Here is a 24,346-nt window from a genome sequence, read left to right on the forward strand (position 1 = left end):
GGCTTTATATTGTCAGCATAGAGCCCTATGTGAGACTCGAACTTCTCACCTGAGCCAAAGTCAAGAGTCGGACACTTAACCCACTGAGCCACCCAGGTGTCTCAGATTTTTAGACATTTGTTTAAACTTTTATTTTAGAACATCTGAAACATTTAAAAGTGGAAAGAATAGTATAATAAATCTCCATTGTGTTTATCATCCAGCTTTAGTAATGATCACCTCATAACCAATCTTATATATATCCCACCCCAGATTATCTTAAAATCTCAGACATCATATCATCTCATCCATAAATATTTCAGTACATATCTCTAAAAGATAAGGACCCTTTTTTAAGACCCATAACTACCGGGGCACCTGGGTAGCCCAGTCAGTTTAAGCAGCCAACTTCAGCTCAGGTTATGATCTCACTGTTCATGAGTTTGAGCCCCGTGTTGGGCTCTGCACTGACAGCTCAGAGCCTGGAGCCTGCTTCCAATTCTGTGTCTCCCTCTCCCTTTCTCCCTTTCCCCTGTTCATGCTCTGTCTCTCAAAACTGAGTAAACTTTTTTTTTTTAAAGTACCCATAACTACATACCATTATTATACTGCAATAGAATTGAAAATACTTCAGTATATCATTGCATTTTCAGTTAGTATCATGTCTCATGATATATAAGTATATACATCTTTTTAATATTTTTTTAGTATAGTTGACACAGTTTTAAAATAGTTTGAGCTGTACAGTATAGTGATTCAAATTCTGTATACCTTGTGCAGTGCTCACCATAAGCATAGCTACCATCTGTCATACACTATGACATTATCATTGACTGTATCACCTGTGCTCTGTCATGAATATACGTATATATTTTTACATGTGTTCAAATCACAATCTAAATAATCTCTATGCATTGCAAATTAATAACATTTTATAAGTTTGTCTTTACCATAGGTTCCACCTGGTTTTCTCTTCTTTCTTCTTCTTTGCAATTCAGTTGTTAAAGTTGCAGTTACACATTGTTTAACATGTTCCTTTGTGCCATCCTAAAAATTGCTGTTACATCTAGACAGTCAGATTTGTGTGTGGTATCTTTTTCTTTCTTTTTTTTTTTTTTTCAAAAGTAATTTGTAAGGGTGGTGTATACCTCCAGTCAGGAACCACCACATAGTGTTTGACTCTTTTTCTCTTTTTCCTCTTTGTTTTTTTTCCTAAAGGTACACACCACCTTTTATCTTGATTTAAACTGGAGTAATAAGCAGTTAGACAATTTATGTCTACTATTTCTGACAGTCATTTTTATCTTTTCCAGTCCTATTGTGAAATAATTGATACACATCACTGTGTAAGTTTAAGGCGCATAGCGTGGTGGTTTGATTTACATGTACTGTGAAATGATTACCACAATAGGTTTATCTAACATCCAACTTTTCATATTGGTATAATTTTTTTAAAGAGGAAAAAAAATTTCTCCTTGTGGTAACTTATAAGATTTATTCAACATCTTCCTTGTGTATCATACAGTAGTGTTGGCTATGGTCATGTTGTACATTATATCCCTAGTACTTAGTATCTTAAAACTAGAAGTTTGTACCTTTTGACTACCTTCCTCCAATTTCCCCTCGCTCCTCCCACCGCCTTTGGTAACCACAGATTTGATCTCTTTTTTGGGTGAGTTTTATCTTGTTGTTTGTTTGTTTTAGATTCCACAAATAAGTGAAATAATAAGTATTTTTCTTTCTCTTATGTCACTTAGCATAATGCCTTCAAGGTCTATCCCTGTTGTCACAACCAAGGAAAAGATTAATTTTTTAGTCACCAGTCTTTTATTATGTCCATGTCCATACTTTTTGCTTGGGTTTGTTATTTGTCATCTAATTTAGATTGTAAATGTCTTGGATAGTATGCAAATTATATGTTATTTGTGGTTACAAAAGTTTTTGAAAATTGCTGATTTTTCCCTTTTATTGCATCCAGAAAAAAACTTTAAAATTTGAGTTGCATTGTGAATAAAGGAAAGAAAATGATGTATCAGTGGGATCCTTGTTTTTCATGGCTGAATAATATTCCATTGTGTATATAAACCACACTTTCTTTATCCATTCATCCATTGATGGACCCGTACGTTGTTTCCATACTTTGGCTGTTACAAATAATGCTGCTGTGAACAGGGTGTGCAGATATCTTTTCAAGTTAGCAGTTTTTATTCATTTGGATGTATTCCCAGAAGTGAAATTGCTGGATCATGTGTGGTAGTTTTATTTTTAATTTTTTTAGGATCCTACATAATGTTTTTCATAGTGGCTGTAGCAATTTTCAGTTTCACGAACAGTGCATATGAGTTCCCTTTTCTCCACATGCAGGCCAGCATTTATTATCTCTTACCTTTTTGAAGATGGCCCTTCTAATAGGTATGTGGTGATATCTTATTATGGTTTTAGTTAAAATTCTTCTCATAACAAGTGATGTTGAGCATCTTTTCATGTACCTGCCGCCCTTCCATTTATCATGTTTTGAGAAAAATCTAGTCAGGTCTTTTGTCAATTTTTTATTTGGGTTATTTGGTTTTTTGCTGTTGAGTTGGATGAGTTCTTTATATATTAAGAATATTAACCCCTTATCAGATCTGTGGTTTCCACATATTTTTTTCCTGTTCTTTAGGTTGTCTTTTCACTCTGTTGATGGTTTCTGTGCAGAAGATTTTTAGTTTATGTAGTTCCGCCTACCTATTTTTTATTTTTGCTTGGGCTTTGAGTGTCGTATCCAAAAAAATCTTTTCCAAGATCCATGTCAGGCAGCTTCATTCTTGTGTTTTCTTTTAAGAGTTTCATGGTTTGAGGTCATACATTTAAATCTTCAATTTTTTGAGTTAATTTTTGTGAATGGTATAGGATAAGGGTATAATTTCATTCTTTTGTATGTGAATATCCAGTTATTCCAGCACTATTTATTGTGAAGAGGGTCTTCTCTGTCAGGTATTCTTGGCTTCCTACTCAAGTATTAGTTAGCATAATTAGTTGATTTTGACAATCTATGATATTAGCTCTGTCTTGTCTTTTCTACCTTGATACCTGTAATTTGAGAGGAATCCTGTAGTTTGCATTTGAATGACTTAAATATACTTTAGTTTCACTTTTTGATATGACCCAAGGAAGCACTAATAGGTTTTGAGTGTTGCTTATGTGTTTGAGAAGCCTGAAGTCATTAAGATAGGTTAATCTAACATGGGGCTCCGGGGTGGCTCATTTGGGTTCGGAATCAGACTAGAGCTTTCTAGAATAGGACTCTGTGCTGGCAGCTGGGAGCTGCTTCGGATTGTGTGTGTGTGCGCGCGCGTGTGTGTGTGCCCTTCCCCTGCTCACACACACTCTCTCAAAAATAAAAACATTTAAAGAAAAAAAAAAAAAAAAAGAAAACCTAACATCAAATTGGAAGCCAAGTAACTTGCACAGGAGGAATATATAGAGAATATTGGGTGGTTTGGCTAGAGCATAATTATAATTAGGGCAGGGTGCATAGGCTAGATTTTCTGGTTTTCAAAAATTGGAATTACAATAAAAACTTTTTGTGGTAGTTCAGTTTTCAGTAGCATATGTGTATGTAGAGGATCTTATTAAAATTGAGACTTACTTGAAAAAAAAAGTCGATTTCTTTGACTATTCAAAGTCTTTTCTGTTTCCACATAAATTTTAGGAGTGTTTTCCTCTACTTTTGTATAAAGAAAAAAGCCATTGGAATTTTGATAACGATTGCGTTGAATCTACAGATGGCTTTTGGTAGTGGTAACATTTTAACAATATTCTTTGAATTCATAAACACAGAATACCTTTCTTATTGTGTCTTCTTTGATTTCTTTCATTAGTATCTTGTAGTTTTCAGAGTAGAGATCTTTCACCTCCCTAGTTAAATTTATTTCTATTTTATTTTTTTGATGCTATTGTAAATGGGGTAAATTTATTTCTTTTTCAGAAAATTCTTTGTAAGTGTAAAAATACCGCTACTGATTTTTGTATTTTAATTTTGAATCCTACAACTTTACTGAATTCCTTGATTAGATCTAACAGATGTTTTGGTTGAGGATTTTTGCTTTTCTGATACCAAGATTGAACAGTGGTTTCAGGTGTGTTGTCAGCTCAATCCATTGATTATACAATTTCCCATTCTTTTTTTCTTTTTCTTTTTTTTTTTTTTTTTTTTTTTTCAAAGACAGGTTTTGTGTACTGGACCTGGCTTTGACATGACTGACACACTCTGCAGACACAAGTAAAAATTGATTATAAACAAACTGTTCTTGACAGCAGTTTTTATCAAAGCTGGAAGAACTTTGCAGTGAACATTTATACAGACCCATCACCTAAATCCTGCAATTAGCATTTTACTGTATTTGTTTTATCACACAGATGTGTATCTATGCATCCTTCTTTTCACCTTTTTTAATGCATTTCAAAGTGAGTTGCAGAAATTAGTATACTTCACCCTTACACGCTTCAGTGTTTACATCATTAATTAAATGTAATTAACTAGACAGTCACCCATAGCTTTTGTGTTTTCATAAAATTTATGTGCATCTTAAAAATACATTCTTTATTATTAGTCAGTGAGTTTTGGCTACTACATACAGCTATGTAACTCAGACTCATATCAAGATTTAAAACATAATCATACCCCCAGAAAGTTCACTTATGCTCCTTCCCAGTCAGTCCTAGCCACCACCCTGTCTCACCCCATCCCACAGGGCAGCTACCTGTCAGATTTTCTTCACTGTAGATTTTTGCTTGTTCTGAATGTCATGTAATCATACAGTATGTACTCTTCTGTGAATGGTTTTTATGACTCAGCAGGATGTTTTGGGAATTAAACCGTGTTGCTTCCCATTAGTGTTTCACTTAAAGGTTTGAGCCATCATCAGTGATCATTATTTGTACATGAGGTACAAAATAGTGGTATTCCATCTTTTTTTTAAAGTGGATATACTCAAAACTTCCTTTGATCAATCATTGGTTACCCTTAGGTACACAGTTCTTAGAAGGAAAATGGTATTGGTATTTTTCCCTTTACAACTAGTTTTATGATGACTTAGTTCCCTGGCATCCTCCAAAGGTAAATAATGAAGGGTTTATCCCTTCATTATGAATTCATATTTAAATATATTTGATGTGTTTCGGTCCATTACCATTTTTCTTGGTACTCACATTGTCCCATTTTGGTTCAGAGGAACTTCCTCAGGTTGGCTCTTCCTTTGACTTTACTCATTAGTCTTTGACAGCTTTCTTCATTTCTGATATGATGTGATTTTCCAAGTTCATTTTCTAAGTTCATATGTCGTGCCTCAGACCTAGAATCAGCCATTTCCCAAGTAGCCATGTTTCCATTTAGTGGGAAATACCATTTCGGGACTACAGTCTGGGTGCTAGGGGAACTTACTGGTACTGGGTTGTTGTTTCTTGGCTTTTTTGGCAGAAAGAACTGGGAAGTGTCTTTAAGGTAAAATACATCATGAACTAATACCAATGTTTCCGATTTAAAATCTGGACTGTTTTTACTTAATTTCATTCATCTGACATCTACATCTCCTTTCTTCGCTGCTGAAAACCTTAGTTTCCAACAACACCAATGTAATTATTCATTTGCTTTAACTCACAGTAAACACAAGAGCTGCAGAATAACAATGCCAATATCAGCATCAACAATAGGAATACTAAGCATTATAAGATTATTTTTCTTTCATTAAGGATATAGTTAAATTGCTGTCTTAAAGTTACTTAAAATAATTTTCTCTGTGTTATAGCACCAACTCAACATCATAGTTCATGTATTTCATTTTGCTTTTGATTTTTAGGAATTTTTTTAACTGACATAATATACAGTATCCTGTTGGAGGTATACCTCAGTAATTCATAGAAGTTACCTGTTTTGTTTTGGATTTCACTTACCCTTCTATTTAAAAAAAAAAAAAGTGTGTGTGTGTGTGTGTGTGTGTGTGTGTGTGTGTGTGTGTGTGTTTAATTGATGTATAACTTAAACATAGGTGAGTAAATATTATAGTATCATTTAAACTTTGGTGATAAAAATTAGGAAGTGGTTGCCTGGGTTTGACCGTAAAGAGGCTAAGGGAATTTTCTGGGGTGACAGAAATTCTTATCCCTATCTTCCTGTCACCTCATAACATATTGTGCTTAGAAAAGGCATACTGTGCTTGAAGAAAGACATCACAGGTACAGTAAGGATCCTGTTTCAGAAATGGAAAGAAACGGTAGTAAGATTACAAGAAATAGATTTTTAGAGACAGGTCACTGAAGATAGAGCATGGTATTATAAATGTAATGTCCTTGGAGTAAAAATCTGAAAATAATTTTGTGTTGTAAGGTATAAATCAAACTCAAGTTTTAGAGAAAATTTGTTTTTAATGATCAACAATTTATTTCATACTTATAATTCATTTATTTTAAGCAGTAATAATCTGGGTCTCATCAAATAACATTTTTCACTCTAATGTTTTGAAATCTATTTTTAATGACCGGTTCTTCCATTTTTGTATTTAGGGCAACGGAGAAGTTTGCTGATTGTAAAACAAAACGTGACACCCCCACCTCATGCACTGTTGATTATTCTCCTGTGTATTTTGTCAACATTGAAGTCTGGGTAGAAGCAGAGAATGCCCTTGGGAAGGTTACATCAGATCATATAAATTTTGATCCTGTAGATAAAGGTAGTTATAACACTGAATTTGAGAATTTATTAGATTTAATGGCTTATTAATTAGTTTTTCAATTTTAATGTAGAAACAACCACTTATTATTTTAGTGACTTTTACAAATTCATTTTATCAACATTAAAAATAATTTGGAAAAAGAAAAATATCCATAATCCAACTGCACTCATAGCAGTTTTTATTTTGAATGCTATCTGCTGGTATTTGTGCAGTTACCAAACAGTATTTATAGCATAGTAATCATGGTACGTGGGGTCCATTTTTATTGTGTTTTTCTTTGCCTATAAATATTTGTCTTTTGATATTGGAACCTGAAAAAATTAACAAGCATAATAAATTGACAAAGAAAACTAAAATTTCTTCAGAAACGTTATCTTTTCATTATAATAATATGACATAAGTACTGTTTTCAGAAAAATTAGTTCATATGGTATGAGTAAATCAATATAGTGAAATATAAGAAGTATATTTTGAGTCTGTATAAGAAGTTGTAAAAATGATAAAAATTCGGATTTATTTTATTCTTCAGTGAAGCCCAATCCACCACATAATTTATCAGTCAGCAACTCAGAGGAACTGTCTAGTATCTTAAAATTGACATGGATCAACTCAAGTATTCAGAGTTTTATAAGACTGAAATATAACATTCAATATAGGACCAGAGATGCCTCAACCTGGAGCCAGGTAACTTGCAAGTTACTGTTTATGCAGATAGTCTTAGAACCCTCTAACCTAAAAGTCTCAATATACTAAGGTTGTGAACATATGTAATATTTTGTTTCACACCTCTTCTTGATCTGTATTTCATGCAAGGGCAAACAGGAAGACATTCGGATAGAAAATATAGTCTTGCTGAGTACAGTAGCCCTTAAATGAAGTATGGAAGGGATGTAGGGTGGCAAGAAATAGTATTTTTGGTGGGAGGTGAAAGGAACACAAAAAATAAGAATTAAGTGGGGGAGTATATGAAGAGATTATATAGCAAAGGTAGAGAGCAGGGTTTAACTAAATCTGGAGGCCAATTTCATCCTGCCATCTGTTCTTATAAACAAAGCCACACTCATTTTTTTTAATATTGTCTTTGGCTACTTTGTGCCACAGTGGACGAGTTGAGTTGGAACAGAGAGTATCTGGCCCACAACCTAAAATATTTACTATCTAGTCCTTTTTAGAAAGCTTGTCAACCTCTTAGTAGAGGAAGGAATATTGGGGAACTTCTAAGCCTGAAAAGGAAAAGAATAGTGTACCCAGAGATGATGCTATCACCAAAAGAAGTACTTAGAACTTTTTAAAAGGATGTCTGTCACCATAGCTTTGTGTTCCCCATAATATTCTTTGTTGTAATTTCATTTATCACTAACAGTATGCTTTTGCTTTCTCTTATTGCAGTAATGAGTTCATAAGGGATTTGAGCCCATGACCTTACTACTTCTCTCCATTCCACTTAAAGGGCTCAAAATAAAACCAGAAAAAGCAACAAACAAAAATGGATTAATGCTTCATGTTGTACAGAGAGGATACATACCTAAACTTCAAAATATTTTTAATAACATAGAATCTTAATTCACTGATAGAAAAAAAGGCCCCTATTTTTGTATTCAATATTGGAATCCCACAGTAGTAGAAAGAATCATTTATCTTTATTCTCTCGTTTCCTGAAAACCAAGTTTATATGCAATGATAGTTTTTATTTTTCTTGATTGGGCTTCATTTTGCCTATCCAGAGTTACACTCTGTTCTTCTCTACCCTACTCTTTGTCTTGGAATGCTGACCTGTATGAATTTCATCTGTGGGTTCACATTGTCTCTGGTTTCCTAGTGAATGTGATTAATGGGAGGAGGGGGAAGAGGGCCTAGCACAAGAGAGGAGAGAAGTGAAGTGAGCATATTTATTTTCCCTGCTTCCTCCCTGGAGCTGCTGTCTCTCAGCCTAAGGTCACTGGTCCTGTCAAGTTAACCCTGTCTCACCCTCCTCTCCCAGTTTCTGCTACTTCCCCTCGTCCCTTTGGGGCTAGGGGTGGTAACAGTGACAAGCCCCAGAGTACTGACCACTGCCTAAGTTTTCCCTACACTCTACCCATATTTCCTTTAGTAAACCCTTCTTGAATTAAAGTCTAATTGGAATACGCCATCTCTTTCCTGCTGAGACCCTATGTGTTACAGGCTTCATGGAAGGAAGATATAAAAATCAAGAAAAGGAAGGAAGGATTAATAATAGATAGTTCCATACTTCCCAAATCTGTTAACTTACTGACTCTGACTGCTTTTTGACTTGCATTTATTTCTTTCCAGCGTTTGTTTGTTAGTTCTCTTTTATTAAATCAATTTCTAAGATCTTAATGGAATTTAGGACACTTATAATAAATTCCATGGGGTTTTTTTGTTGGTTGGTTTGCTTTGATTTCAGATTCCTCCTGAAGATACAGCATCCAGTAGAACTTCTTTCACTGTCCAGGATCTTAAGCCTTTCACAGAATATGTGTTTAGGATTCGTTGTATGAAGGAAGATGGTAAAGGATTCTGGAGTGACTGGAGTGAAGAAGCCAGTGGGATCACATATGAAGACAGTAAGTAATTAAGATCCATGAAGAAGCAAAGGTTTGGAATTATGGATATGACTTGTGTCAGGTCTTAATAGTATAAACCTCATTGCTTCTTACTTTGTGATCATTCTGTTCAAACTTGTATTTTACACTTTTATTTTTAAGGACATAAAGATATAAAATGTGCATTATTGATTGTATAACTCTACTTGATTACTAATGAAAGAAGATTACCATGGAATTTTTTTTAGATACCTTGAGAAAACCATTGACATAACAGTTAAATCCAAAACATTTTATTTAAAAAGGAATGTTTCACAGTATCCCTAACTAGAAAATCATCCTGAGTCAATAACGTTAACAAAATATACCATAGACTCTCACTATCAGAAATATATTTGTACTATATTTTTATTCATTTTTTTCCCTACCATCACTTAATAAACCCCTAGAAAAGGATCCTAAAGTTTAGGTTGGTTAGTTTATTATTTTCCCTTTTTCCTCTCCATGATCATATAGGGCATATAGTGCACAATCCAAAAATTATAAAGGGGTGTATGTTATAAGGTAAGATCCCCTCCCCAAAACACCTAACATTACTTATTTATTGTATAGCAATCAAGAAGTAGTCCTGTGGCATAGAGATTTTTCTTTCTGAACATTTTTCATTCTAGTTTCACCCTTTAGATGTCAATAGCAACAACTATGGCTTTAAAACCTTCTGTACCACCTATATCCCTTCACTTCCAGCTCTACTAGCAGTTTATTTTTTTTTTTTTATTTTTTTTTTCAACGTTTATTTATTTTTGGGACAGAGAGAGACAGAGCATGAACGGGGGAGGGGCAGAGAGAGAGGGAGACACAGAATCGGAAACAGGCTCCAGGCTCTGAGCCATCAGCCCAGAGCCTGACGCGGGGCTCGAACTCACGGACTGCAAGATCGTGACCTGGCTGAAGTCGGACGCTTAACCGACTGCGCCACCCAGGCGCCCCTCTACTAGCAGTTTAGATAGGTGAAGTGACAGTCTCAAAAGGCAGAATAGTAAACTACCCCTCTCCACTAAGAATTTTCTCTTATTCTCATAAATGACATGAAAGAAAGCAATCCTGCTGTTGCTGAATTGGGTCCTGAGTTGGGTCCTCAACCAGATTCCTCTGTCTTGGCTGGGAATTCTTTTTTTTTTTTTTTTTTTTAATTTAAGTTTATTTATTTATTTATTTAGAGAGAGACAGAGACAGCGCAAGTGGGGGAGAGGCAGAGAGAGAATCCCAAGCAGACTCCACACTGTCAGCACAGAGCCCAATGTGGGGCCCGAACTCACAAAACCGTGAGATCATTACCTGAGCCGAAACCGAGAGTCAGATACTTAACCAACTGAGCCACCCAGGTGCCCCCAGGAATTCTTAAACTGGCATCATAGAGGTCTTGAAAACTGGTTGGGTCAGTTTGGGGGGCAGGGGTTGCTGAACTACTTTAAAATGTGGACAAAATATTGTAGTTAGTGCCTGTGTGCATTTTCTGGGGAGATGGTACATAACCTTTGTCAAATCAAACAGATACCCAGAAAATTATGAGCCATTTAGATAAGCATTTCTTCAACTTAATGAATGATGCCTCCAGGTTCTTTTCACGTTAGGAAATCTTTCTGGCCTATAACATTTTTTTTATAATTTCTTGTATACTGATGCGTGTGTATTTATTTGAACCCCTTATACTGGCAGTCTTTTCCCCAGCCTCCCTTGTCTGTCTTTCCTCTTTGTTTTGTCCTCTGTAATTACCTCTTTATAATGAGCACATCACAGTTTAGATGTTACTCAGATCCTTTTTTGAAAAATCAGTTGATCCTATAGGAATTTTGAAAACCTAATTACTGGCATTTGATATTTGGTTTTATAAGTTTATTTATTTATTTTGAGGTAGAGCACACACATGCACATATAAGCAGGGGAGAGGTAGTGAGAGAGGGAGGGAGAGAATCCCTAGCAGCCTCCGTACTGTCAGCACAGAGCCAGACGTTGGACTTGATCTCATGAACCCTTGAGATCATGACCTGAGCCGAAATCAAGAATCAAGTGCTCAAACGACTGAGCCACCCACGCGCCCTGATCCTGTAAAGTGCTTTTTCATTTTTCACATGTTTGGTGATTATCACAACAGTACTATGAATTCATTTTTATTATACCCTGTTAACAGTCATCCCACCGTAAGATAATAAACTTAGCCCATATTTATTCAATTTATTATTTTTTGTATTCTCATATATACATTTAGGGTTTTTTTTTCTTAATGTGTATTTATTTTTGAGAGAGAGAGAGAGAGAGAGGGAGAGAATGTGATTGGTGGGGGGAGGGTGCAGAGAGGGAGACAAAGAATCCAAAGACTTGTGCTGTCTATGAAAAGCCCAGCATGAGGCTAAACCCATGACCTGAGTCGAAGTCAGAGTCTCAACCGACTGAGGCACCCAGGTGCCCCACATTTAGGGGTTTTAAGTGTATATTTAAATACGGTTTTTCGGTTTAATTTTTAGCAGCAAGAAATGGTGATGCATTTTTGGTATACCTTAGGATATATTTGTAGCTTTACAATTTTAACATAAAAAACGCATTCTAATCTATATCATCAAGCTATCTTCCTCTATAAAGGAAGACCCAGGCATGGTGTGCTGCAATGGGAAAAATGCTAGTTTAGGGGTTCCTGGGTGGAGCTGTCGGTTGAGCTTCTGACTCTTGATTTCAGCTCAGGTCGTGATCTCACGGTTCATGGGTTCAAGCCCTGCATCCGGCTCCATGCTAACCACACAGGACCTGCTTGGGATTTTCTCTCCCACTCTCTCTGCCCCTCCCCCATTCTCCCTTTGTCTCTCTTCTCTCTCTCAAAATACATAAACATGTAAGAAAAGATACATCATGTGATTGAATGGCAAGAATAAGAACAAAGTAAGAGAATAAGAGAATAATTTCCAGGATTATATTTTACTGCTATGATAAAAACTTTTATTTTAAAAAGTTTATATCATTTCTTTAGGACCATCCAAGGCACCAAGTTTCTGGTATAAGATAGAGCCATCCCATACTCATGGCTATAGATCTGTGCAACTCATATGGAAGGTAAAGAAAAAAAATGCATGTTTATATTCTTTTATTGCTTACATAGTACATTTTTATGGCATTATGAGTGTAGTTTTTTTAACTTACATTTTTATTCGTCTTAATATCAGCAAAGCGTTTAATAGAAACAGAGTTTTATATATACTACATAAAAGGATCATGAACTGCAGTTCACAGATACTTCACAGTTCTATGAAAGTTTGTAAGAAGGATCCTGTCTGTCCTTGAACTTTCCTGAGTGCCTCATAGAAAATAGTTAATAAAGGTTTTGGGTAATCAAACTGTATGCCAATAATAGGAATTATACAATGACTGTCAAGTCCATAAGTGTTAAGGTGTACCATACTAAGAAATGGTAGAGAGAAAAGTACTCCAGCATAAGATGATTTAGGGCCAGATAGTCACAGTGCACAATAGTTTACAGAACTAAAAGCTAACAGAATGGTGCTACTTTACTTTCCCTGTTAGTCAAAGTCATGTGTTTACTCTTCATTCACTATATAGTAGTTTTACTTAAGGTTGTGAGTTGAAAATGAGGTTGCCAGTGCCTTTCAGTTAAACATGGAGGTTTGACGTAACAGCAGAATTTGTGAACATGAAAAAAAATGATTAAAGATTTGTTAAATACATTTTTAAAATTATTTTATTATAGACGTTGCCTCCTTTTGAAGCCAATGGAAAAATTTTGGATTATGAAGTGACTCTCATAAGATGGAAATCACGTTTACAGAATTATACAGTGAATGACACAAAATGGACAGTAAACCTCACGAATGATCGTTACATAGCAACTCTGACAGCAAGAAATCTGGTTGGCAAATCAGATGCAGCTGTTTTAACTATCCCTGCCTATAACTTTCAAGGTTTGTATCTATGAGATGGGAAAAGTGGTTCATAATACATATACATAATACATATTCTAATACCTAATACATAATTATTCTGAGACTGCCTCTTCAGTATTGATTATAATAGTTTTAGAAATCAGTCAGCAATGAAATAATTCATTCCATTATCATGTGGCTCACTTAAACTTTGAAGTAAACTACTTATTTATTTACTCATTTTCTAATTATCTCGTTTTCTTAAATATTATTTAAAAGCTTTGGGAGCCATATATGAATATGACTTAAATATAGTGTTTATGGCTTTCAAAGAAGAAAATATTTCCATTTACATACACAAAACATTTGAAGAATTTGGGGAAAGGAAGAATTTTAGTTTCAAAATAAATTTACTATCTATTTGTAAATTATAATAAAGTGTTTTTGTTAAGGGAAATACATATTAATATTATATACTACAAAAACTGATAGCAAGTTTGGAAATGTAAAACATCAAAATTTGAAATTTTTTAATGTTCATTTATCACACCAGTTTTCAAATTTTGTTTTAAAGCTACTCGCCCGGTCACGGATCTTAAAGCATTTCCCAAAGATAATATGCTTTGGGTAGAATGGACTGCTCCAAATGAATCTGTAAACAAGTATATACTTGAGTGGTGTGTATTATCAGATAAATCGCCGTGCATCCCAGACTGGCAACAAGAAGATGGCACTGTACACCGCACCTTTCTAAGAGGTATTCCTAGCTAGAAAAAACTTAAGTTGAAATCCTTTGTGTAACTCTTCAGATTTTTCTTTTACATATTTTTGTCTGTTTTACAGATATTGTGGTCTATTGAAGAGTTTCAGTTTATGATAGTTAAAAGTTACATATAGTTTTCTCGATGTGTGACTCTCATCAAGTCACATTTAATCTCACTGAATGAACTACAGGATCTGTTTATGGACAAAGCAGAGTTAATAGTATCTTCTGTTTATGGTTCAGTGTTTTGATCATCAAAGGAGCACTAACAAAACTGTAAAGTAGACAAATCTAAGATAATCTGATCGCTGCTGGTAATTAGTTGAATGGTTCTTTACCTGATTTAACTTCCTCATCCTTCAGTGAGAAGATATTTTCCTATAGCATATGAATGACTTGTTAACCTCTTAAAGTTGTTGAATAGGGGAAGCAGAACTAGAATTCAGATTTCCTTACATCTTTTAACTGGAAGTTCTAATGATACCGTAGAGCTCCAAAGTGGTAGATTGCTCTGCATTTTAAGGTACAACTTTTTATGTGGCTTTGAAGAGAACAACTTTAAAGACAAAACACTCAGCTTTTATGTGTTTTATTTAGTAAAGAAGGATAACCGTTAGAATTCAATTATGAATAATATTGCTGAAAGAAAAGCTCTAAGCAAAGACATATCTGCCATAAAATTTTGTGAGCTTTATTTATGAAATAGGCTGTTTGGCCCTCATTAACCTATCATTTAAAAAAACAATAGGGGCACTTGGGTGGCTCACTCAGTTAAATGTCTGACTCATGGTTTCAGCTCAGGTCATGATCTCACTGCTTCCTGAGTTTGAGCCCTGCATTGGGCTCTGTGCTGACAATGCAGAGCCTGCTTGGAATTCTTTCTCTCCCTCTCTATGCCCCTCCCACCTCACGCTGTTTTCTTTCTCTCTCAAAAATACATAAATAAACTTAAAAAAAAAAGTTTTAATAAATTTGGTTGTCTAGTCTACTAGCCTTAACAAATTAAAAGAAAGGTGGAGCTAGAGAGAAGACACGTTGGTAGTAACTGGACAATAGAAATGTTTTTAATAAAGCCTCGCATAATCTCTAGAGACCTTCAGGTTGCACAGGTAGATCCAGTGGCTCAGTAGTCCTGATAACATCACTGTATTACAACAGAGTCTAAAAATTCTTTATCTTCTTGATAATATTGAGTCATCAAGAAAAAGTAAAATTATTCTGTTTAAGAAAGCAAAGGAGCTGTCGTATATAACTTTGTGAATTAAGGAAATAAAAGTTCTTGTTGAAAGTATAAACTTTGGTATAACAAATACCTTATTTTCTGTTGTGGGCAGATAAAGTGGCTGTATAAAAAAGATTTAATATGGAGAGATTATAAATAAAAGAGGTATTCAAGATGGCTTTTTAATATTACTTTCTTAGCCTAAATGTCCATCAACTGATGAATAGATAAAGAAATTGTGGTTTATATACACAATGGAGTACTATGTGGCAATGAGAAAGAATGAAATATGGCCCTTTGTAGCAACGTGGATGGAACTGGAGAGTGTGATGCTAAGTGGAATAAGCCATACAGAAAAAGACAGATACCATATGTTTTCACTCTTATGTGGATCCTGAGAAACTTAACAGAAACCCATGGGGGAGGGGAAGGAAAAAAAAAAAAAAAAAGAGGTTAGAGTGGGAGAGAGCCAAAGCATAAGAGACTGTTAAAAACTGAGAACAAACTGAGGGTTGATGGGGGGTGGGAGCAAGGGGAGGGTAGGTGATGGGTATCGAAGAGGGCATCTTTTGGGATGAGCACTGAGTGTTGTATGGAAACCAATTTGACAATAAATTTCATATAGTAAATAAAAAAAAATAATATTACTTTCTGGGGGAAATGGCACTAATTCTTTTTTTCCCTGGTTTGACAAACCAGGGCCATTAATGCTTTCCCTGGCTCTTATAAATGGGTCATTAGGCAGTTCTCAGAGAATTAGTTAAGATGTACAATGTCAAACTATAAGACCAATGATAATTTGAGATCAGAGTTTTATAAGTCCTGAATATAAATATAATAAGTACTTTTACTAACAATATATTTTTTAATCTACTGTATTGGCAATAAAAGTAAGCTTTTACTTTAATGAAAAGCTTTATTCAATTAAGCTTGAATCCAGTACACAAAAGGCAATGCTTGCTTAAAAAGCTGTAGTTGTAAAAGAAAAGAAAGTTCAATAGTCATGAAATTTATAATGTAAAGTTAATAATGGAATGTAGACTTTTTTGTTATGTGGGGAAAAATGCTTACTCTCCCATTATTTCTTTAGGGAACCTGGCAGAGAGCAAATGTTATTTGATAACAGTTACTCCAGTATATACTGATGGACCAGGAAGCCCTGAGTCTATAAAGGCATACCTTAAACAAGCTCGTAAGTCCAAATTCATTTTCTTTGAAATATGTTGAGTTTTGTATTAACAAAGACATTTTTTTCTTTTTAAAATAAGGGTATGTTTCATAATGTTCAAATAATATAATTAAATTTTAGTAAATCCTAATGACTTACTAAATCATAGTAATTTTTAGTTATCAAATACTTTTATTCTGTTTTAGCACCTTCCAAAGGACCTACTGTTCGGACGAAAAAAGTGGGGAAAAATGAAGCTGTCTTAGAGTGGGACCAACTTCCTGTTGATGTTCAGAACGGATTTATCCGAAATTATACTATATTTTATAGAACCATCATTGGAAATGAAACTGGTAATAAATTCTATCAGTTATTAAGAATCATTGGTTTTTTTCTTAAGCTTTTAAATGTTGTCTCACCTTTTTATGTTATACATCTTAAGTGTAGTATATTATTCTCAGAAAAGAGACACCTGAGAATATGCCTATTAAAAAAATACTGTGGAAAAAAAAAATACTGTGTTGTGCTTATAGAAGAATATTCTGGCAGAGATAAGAAAATTATTTTCTGGAAAATATGTTCCTTTTTAATACTTTTGCAGTGTCAAAAGCCAAATCAAGCAGAAACATTGAGTAGTTAAATAAAGCAGACTTATTGATTTCTTCCAGCTGTGAATGTGGATTCCTCCCACACAGAATATACACTGTCCTCTTTGACCAGTGACACCTTGTACATGGTACGAATGGCAGCATACACAGACGAAGGTGGAAAGGATGGCCCAGAATTCACTTTTACTACACCGAAGTTTGGTAAGAAATAATGACATTTGCTCTTTTCTGCTTTTTTTTAATCAGACTAAATATGGACTTAGTTAATAAGCTAAAATTTTGTTAAAAGTGCATCTTTGGATCCATAGAAATGAATTGTTGGTATTGTATTGTTTATCTGATTTGGATTGTTTCTTTAAACTATCAAAACTCAGCTCTGTTATTAACTGCTTCTGACTGATTTCGTCTGTACTCTATAAATGCCAAAAGAATTTGTGTATCTTTCTAAATGGGTTCATCTTTTCACTGGCAAAAGTCAAATGTGGTCTCTTACCTTCTTGTCTTACTCCTTCTTTTGTAGGCAGGTTATTGGAAAGACTAGTTCACCTTCTCAAGCTCCACTTCCCTTCCTCCAGCTTAGTCTTTAACCCACTGAAATCAGGCTTCCAACCCACCAATCCACTGAAACCTCCCTAATGTCACTCAGGGAAGGCCTTTTAGTTATCATATCCAGTACATGCTTTTTAGTCTCCTTATTTTTATACTTCTCAGCATTTGACTCGGCTTCTCCATCCTTGAAACTGCCTTTTCCATTGGTTCTTCTCACGTGTGTGTGTGTGTGTGTGTGTGTGTGTGTGTGTGTGTGTGTGTATAATAACACTCTCCTGAGTCTTCTCCCTTTCTCATACTTCCTTCTTGAACTCTTTTTCTTTTTTCACTTTTTAAAAAAATGGTTTGTATTTTCCATATCACTCTTCTCAGCCCTGTATTTTATCTGCCTATTTAAACTCTCTGTCCGTGACTTCAGTCATCCTCTTTCCCAAATACACTTCTCTTTGTTCCCTGCCACAGCCATCCAACTCTTTGCCAAACCCACAAATTTAGATAAGGATGTGATAAATTTTTTGTTTTCATGAGTCTTTTTTGCTTACATGAGCCAAGTGTAAAATCCTATTGATCATGCCTTCTAATTACTGCTTTTGCGTGCCCTTTTGTAATCTCTTTCTCTGGTCATATGCTTCTCATTATTTTCTCCATCTTTTCCCAGTGTGTAGCTCTACATTAAGTCCTCACTTTTTCTAGTTCCTCTAACCCCCCTAAAGCATTCTTAAGCTGCATTCTTTCTTGTTCTTCCTACATTTTGAATCATAATAGAAATTACCTTATTTTATCATTTATTTGTAACCCCCACCCCCAGGTACCAACACAGTGAATGCTAAATAGTAAGCTATATTCCTTGTTATTCAATGATGGGTGAATGAGAAAATGAATGAGTGACTACCTAAAATAGATAATAAAAGATCCTGAACTTTGCTGTGATTGCCAAAAATGAATATAGTTTTTAGAATAAGATTTTGTGGTGACATGTTAGTAAAATAAATATCTAACAAGTAATACTTGAAATTGATCTTTAGAAAAAAATAAACCTTTAAAATATTCAACTAATGAAAGTGATATTCATTATAAGAGTAGATTGTGTACTATATAGGCCTTTAGACTATACAGTACAGAGCAGAAGAAAAACCACTCCTAATCCCTCATCCAGAATAATCTCTTAACATATTTGTATATCCTTCTATTTTCTATACATAGATTTTTCCCCCCAAATTATATCATACTTGTTAGGATTACTTAATTATCTGCTTTTTTCACTGATCTGTTTATTGTTTTATGGACATATTATGGCTTCTTCATATGGCATGGGCCTTGCTCCCAAAGGACTTTATTTGAAGAAATACAACATAAGTAAAGTAATTAAATGGAAAGGCATTTGGGCCATGTAGACAGTAAATAGAGTAGGAATTTAAAGATAATTTATAGGGGGGAATTTCATCTTCATAGATTATATAGAGGAGTCAGTACTTGAGTCCCCAAAAGTTAGGATGTGGATAAAAAGGAAGAAGAAGGCATCTTAGGACAGATAAGCAAAGGCCCAAGACTTGAAAACATAGTAAGTTTGGCAACAGTAATAACAGGGTCTGCCTGAATTTGATTTGGCACCTATATGAAAACCTCAGTGTTCAAGAGTGAATATTTGCCAGCCTCCAGTTTATTTCCGAGCATTGATCTGATTTACTGATTTCTATTAGGCTTTGTAGAATATAAAGTTACTTATAAAGGGATATATGTGGTGCAAAGATTAGACTGAGTAAATAGTATATGACTACAGTATTACTTTTATAAATTTTTCCCATAAAAGACTACTTCTACTTATAAGGAGGCTGGAGGAGTTAAGTAGAGACAGCCATAAGGTAAATCATTAAAAAATATCTCCAATATAAACTGTCCAATTAGTGATTCATTTGCTCAAGTAAGCGCTCTTTTAAATGCAGGTTGGGAATTATCTAGAAATCTTAGGCTTGTTGATTTTAGGTGATAATATTCCTATTTCTGCCACTCCTTGTACTTAAGATTCTTACAAATTCTTAGCTGTATACCAGATATGCTATCTTTTTGAAAATCTATTAAAAATTTTGCTTGAACCTTTTATTTTTATTCCTTATACAGGATTCCATATTTCCACTTGTGCCCAGCACTCACAGATCGCAAAGATTAGCATTTGTTAAGATTCTGCTGGGTGCAGATCATAAATGTAATAAATGGTTAGGTTTGAAATTTCTAACTTATTGGATAGATTATCTGTCCAGAAAACTGAACTAGTCATTTTATTCCCCTAACCAACATAGAGTTTATCCTTTCTCTGTGGCCAGGTTACTGTGTCAGGTATAAGCAGCTAGGATATGATTTACCAAGGGGCGCAGGGGTGGCAGAAAACAATCTTTAAGTTTGAAAAGGCTATAAAAATGGGATGGTATTTCATCTTTTCAACAGCCATTTGGTTGGGAAGTTTCATTATTTCTCTTAGCACTTGAGTTGACATTTATTTTACTTCTTACCCCTGATTTTTAGCTCAAGGAGAAATTGAAGCCATAGTTGTTCCTGTTTGCCTAGCATTTCTATTGACAACCCTTTTGGGAGTATTGTTCTGCTTTAATAAGCGAGACCTGTAAGTACCTCTATTTGTGTTTTTGCAGTTCTTCCCTCCAGGTTTATTGAGCTATAATTTACATGCAGTGAAATTCATTCATTTTAAGTGTATGGTTTGATGAATTTTAATAGCTGCATATGGATATATAACTACCACCACAATCAAGTTAGATACTATTTCTCTTACCCTAAAAAGTTTCCATGGGGTGCCTGGGTGGCGCAGTCGGTTAAGCGTCCGACTTCAGCCAGGTCACGATCTCACGGTCCGTGAGTTCGAGCCCCGCGTCAGGCTCTGGGCTGATGGCTCAGAGCCTGGAGCCTGTTTCCAATTCTGTGTCTCCCTCTCTCTCTGCCCCTCCCCCGTTCATGCTCTGTGTCTCTCTGTCCCAAAAATAAATAAACGTTGAAAAAAAAAATTAAAAAAAAAAAAGTTTCCTCATTCTATTTTATCGTCTCTCCTCTCCCTCAACCCCTGGCCCCAAGGTAATCACTGATATGCTTTCTGTGACTGTAGTTTTGCCTTTTCTGAGATTTCATAAAGATAGATAATATGTAGTCTTTTTATAGGATGTCTTTCATTTAGCATGTTTTTGAGACTCATCCATGTTGCATATACTAATATTTTTCTATCTATTGAATAGTAGTCTGCAGTGTAGATACATCAAAATTTGTTCATCTGTTATGGAAATTCAGGTTGTGTCTTTAATTTGGGGCTATTATGAATAATGTTGCCATGAACATTCATCTACAGATCTTTGTGTAGGTATATGTTATCATTTATCTTGTGTAAGTACATACCTAGTATTGGTATTGCTGGGTAACCTAGGAAGCACATATATAACTTCATAAGAAACTGTTTTTCAAAGCAGGTGTACCATCATGTATTCTCCCCAGCACCGTGAGAGTTCCAGTTGTTATATGGCACTGTTACTTGGCACTGTCAGGGTTTTTATTTTAGCCCCTTGTTATCAGTGTGTAATTTTATCTCACTGTGGTTTTAATTTCTATTTCCCTAGTAAATAGTAATGGATCCTTCCATGTGCCATTTATCTATATTCTTTTGTGATAGATGTTCTGAAATCTTTTGCCCGTTTTTAAATTGAATTGTTTGCTGTAATACTGAGCTGTAAGAGTTCTTTATATATTCTAGTGACAAAATTTTTGTCAAATATGTTGTGGAAAGTCTGGTCTTGTGGCTTTGGCTTCTCGTTTTCTTCACTGTGACTTTAGAAAATGCACGTTTTTGGGGCGCCTGGGTGGCACAGTCGGTTAAGCGTCCGACTTCAGCCAGGTCACGATCTCGCGGTCCGTGAGTTCGAGCCCCGTGTCAGGCTCTGGGCTGATGGCTCAGAGCCTGGAGCCTGTTTCCGATTCTGTGTCTCCCTCTCTCTCTGCCCCTCCCCCGTTCATGCTCTGTCTCTCTCTGTCCCAAAAATAAATAAACGTTGAAAAAAAAAATTTAAAAAAAAAAAAAAAGAAAATGCACGTTTTTAATTTTGATGAGGTGCATGTTATCAGTTTGTGATTCTTGCCTAAGTCATTGTCACAATTGTGTTCTCCTTTATTTTCCTCTGTAACTTAATCATTGTAGCTCTATGTCTATGATCTATTCAGAATTAATTTTTGTGCATGGTGTGAGGTCAGGGAATTTTTTTTTCCATAGATAAGTAGTTGTTCGAGCATTATTTACTGAAAATACTTTTTTTCCCATTGTATTGCCTAGATATCTTTGTCAAAATCAATTGTCCATATAAGTCTGGATTTATTTGTGGACTCTCAATTCTGTTCTATATGTCTATTCGTGCCAGTACCACACAGTCTTGGTTTTTATAGCTCTGTAAGTTTTGAGAGCAGTTAGAATTCTTTTAATAAGTTGTTTTTCAAAATTATTTTGACTAGGTTATTTGGTAAGCTGATATTATTTATATGAAAAGGAAAGTCTTTTTTAAAAAACTGAGTACAGTGCTAATTGAGATTTTATCAACTCAATAAAATTAGGGCAAAAAATACAATCTGAACATGAGTTCACAACATTTATGTCACATGGGTCAGTCCATGAACATGTTAATCTCTTTTGTTTTTAAGTTTATTTATTTATTTTGAGGGGGGAAGGGGCCGAAAGAGGGAGAGAGAGAATCTTAAGCAGGCTCCATCCTGTCAGCGTGGAGCCCTGTGTAGGGCTCAAACTCACAACTCGGAGATCATGACCTGAGCTGAAATCCAAAGTCAGATGATGCTTAACCAGCTGAGCCACGCAGTCACCCTTGTTAATTTCTCTTTGTCTAGGTTTTCTTTTTCTTTTGCACTGTTATATGGTTTTCAGTGGGTAGGCCTTGTACTATGTTAAATTTATTCCTAAATGTTTTTTATACAACTGTAAATGGCATTTTTAGAAATTTTTATTTTCTAATTGTTCATTGCTAGAAATAGAAATGCAATTAATTTTGTTTTAATATAATGACCTTGTATACTAAGACCTTGGTAAGTTCATTTACTCTAGTACCTTTTTGGGTCCCTAAGCATTTTCCACATACATAGTCATACTGCTTAGTAAAGATGGTTATTCTGATGTTTATCCTTTCAGTTATTTTTCTTACTATACTGGTTAAGTAGTAACTTTGCATTATTCCCAATTTTAAGGGAGAAAGCATTCAGTCTCTGACCATTGCATGTGATGTTGATTTTAAGTTGAGGAAGTTCTCTTATATTTTTTTCCTGAGAGTTTTTTGTCATGATTGGGTCAATTTTGTCAGATGCTTTTTTGTCATCTGTTGAGATGATCATATGATTTTTCTTTTTCCTACATGTATATGGTAAATTTTATTCATTGGTTTTTTTCCACATGTTAAACTGTCCTTGCATTTCTTAGACTGTCTGGATTCAGTATGTTAATTTTTGCATTTATGCTTCATGAGTGATATTGGTTCTTTTTGGTGGTGTGTTCATTTACTTTTGAAATCAAGGGGATACTGATTACCTCATAAAATGAACGGTCTCCTCAAATTAATGGGGACACCTTACCTTCTCTGTTTTCTAGGAGAGTTTATATAGTATTCATAGTATTTCTGTTGAAGTGTTTGCTAGAATTCACAAAGCCAGTTTGAGCCTGAGATTTTCTTTGTGGGAAGAATGTTAATTTAAAAATTCGGTTTCTTGCAGTGCCTGGGTGGCTTAGTCAGTTAAGCTTCTGACTTTGGCTTAGGTCGTGATCTCAAGGCTTGTGGGTTCAAGCCCCTCCCTCATCAGGCTCTGTGCTGATAGCTGAGAGCCTGGAGACTGTTTCAGATTCTGTGGCTCCCTCTCTCTGCCCCTACCCTGCTCTCTCTCAAAAATAAACATTAAAAAAATTTTAACTCAATTTCTTTATGTAAAACAACTGAAATTTTTTTATGTCTCTTTCATGGAATTCATCCATTAGTTGGTCTTTTGTTTAGGTTGTTAACTTCATTATTTTTTACATTACACGTAGATTTTATAGTTGTTTGCACAGGAGAGTCAGTCTGTTAGGATCTTATTACTCCGTTTTGTTTTTGTATTTGAACTTACTCTCAAGATGACTCACTTCCTGTATACTTATACACACTTAGGGACCTCTAACTTTGGACTAGGAACTATACTGAGGTAAATATTCTTGTGAAAAAATCAAATTTATCATATTTTACCTGGTGGCTATGTGAAAATGTGTTATGTGGTTTTAGTTGGAAATTGAACGTATTTGCTCCTTTTGTTGTTGCGAGGGGGGTGTACTTTAAGGTTTTGTGACTTTATTCCACTTTTTGATTGGTTTCTATTGTAGAATTTTATTTCAGTTTTTTAAATTGAATGCTGATTACTAGCCTTATTAGTAGTTTTTCATTATGACTAGATTAAGCTCATGTTTGGAATTAGGGACTGTTCATTATTTATTACATGTGGTTCCACAGATACTTTATTTCTTTTTCTCTCCAGAATTAAAAAACATATCTGGCCTAATGTTCCAGATCCTTCAAAGAGTCATATCGCCCAGTGGTCACCTCATACACCTCCTAGGGTAAGATAAAGTGTTTCTGACTTGTTTATACATGGACATTTCAGGGTATTTTTATAGAGTTGAACCAAATGATAAGACCAAATTGAAAACTAAATGATAAAATATTATCATAGCATATTCTTATATTCCTTATTCTATTCAGTAAACATGAAAAATACTTCATTGAACTTGCAAATTGAAAACTTAATATGTAAATACTCCTATATGGTAAATGTTGTAAGGCAAGCATTTTGTATTGGAT

General features: G+C 34.8%; 1 protein-coding gene across 7 annotated transcripts in view; it reads left to right on the forward strand.

The window, feature by feature from the left end:
* The window catches only part of IL6ST (interleukin 6 cytokine family signal transducer), a 56,949-nt gene that overhangs the window by 27,281 nt on the left and 5,322 nt on the right, over nucleotides 1-24,346 (forward strand). For 5 of the 7 annotated variants that reach the window (XM_040452976.1, XM_040452984.1, XM_040453011.1 and 2 more), the window contains 11 exons: nucleotides 6,523-6,689; nucleotides 7,222-7,376; nucleotides 9,100-9,259; nucleotides 12,261-12,343; nucleotides 12,996-13,206; nucleotides 13,742-13,924; nucleotides 16,243-16,344; nucleotides 16,527-16,673; nucleotides 16,989-17,129; nucleotides 19,998-20,094; nucleotides 24,024-24,105. In XM_040452976.1, coding sequence (XP_040308910.1) covers nucleotides 6,523-6,689; nucleotides 7,222-7,376; nucleotides 9,100-9,259; nucleotides 12,261-12,343; nucleotides 12,996-13,206; nucleotides 13,742-13,924; nucleotides 16,243-16,344; nucleotides 16,527-16,673; nucleotides 16,989-17,129; nucleotides 19,998-20,094; nucleotides 24,024-24,105 — 1,528 coding nt within the window. Of the gene's footprint in view, nucleotides 1-6,522; nucleotides 6,690-7,221; nucleotides 7,377-9,099; nucleotides 9,260-12,260; nucleotides 12,344-12,995; nucleotides 13,207-13,741; nucleotides 13,925-16,242; nucleotides 16,345-16,526; nucleotides 16,674-16,988; nucleotides 17,130-19,997; nucleotides 20,095-24,023; nucleotides 24,106-24,346 lie in introns of those variants that run through there. The other 2 variants (XM_040453019.1, XM_040453027.1) reach the window with 2 other exon arrangements.

This window comes from Herpailurus yagouaroundi, unplaced genomic scaffold (genome assembly GCF_014898765.1).
Source record: "Herpailurus yagouaroundi ecotype Mexico unplaced genomic scaffold, PumYag 29, whole genome shotgun sequence".
NCBI lineage: Eukaryota > Metazoa > Chordata > Mammalia > Carnivora > Felidae > Herpailurus > Herpailurus yagouaroundi.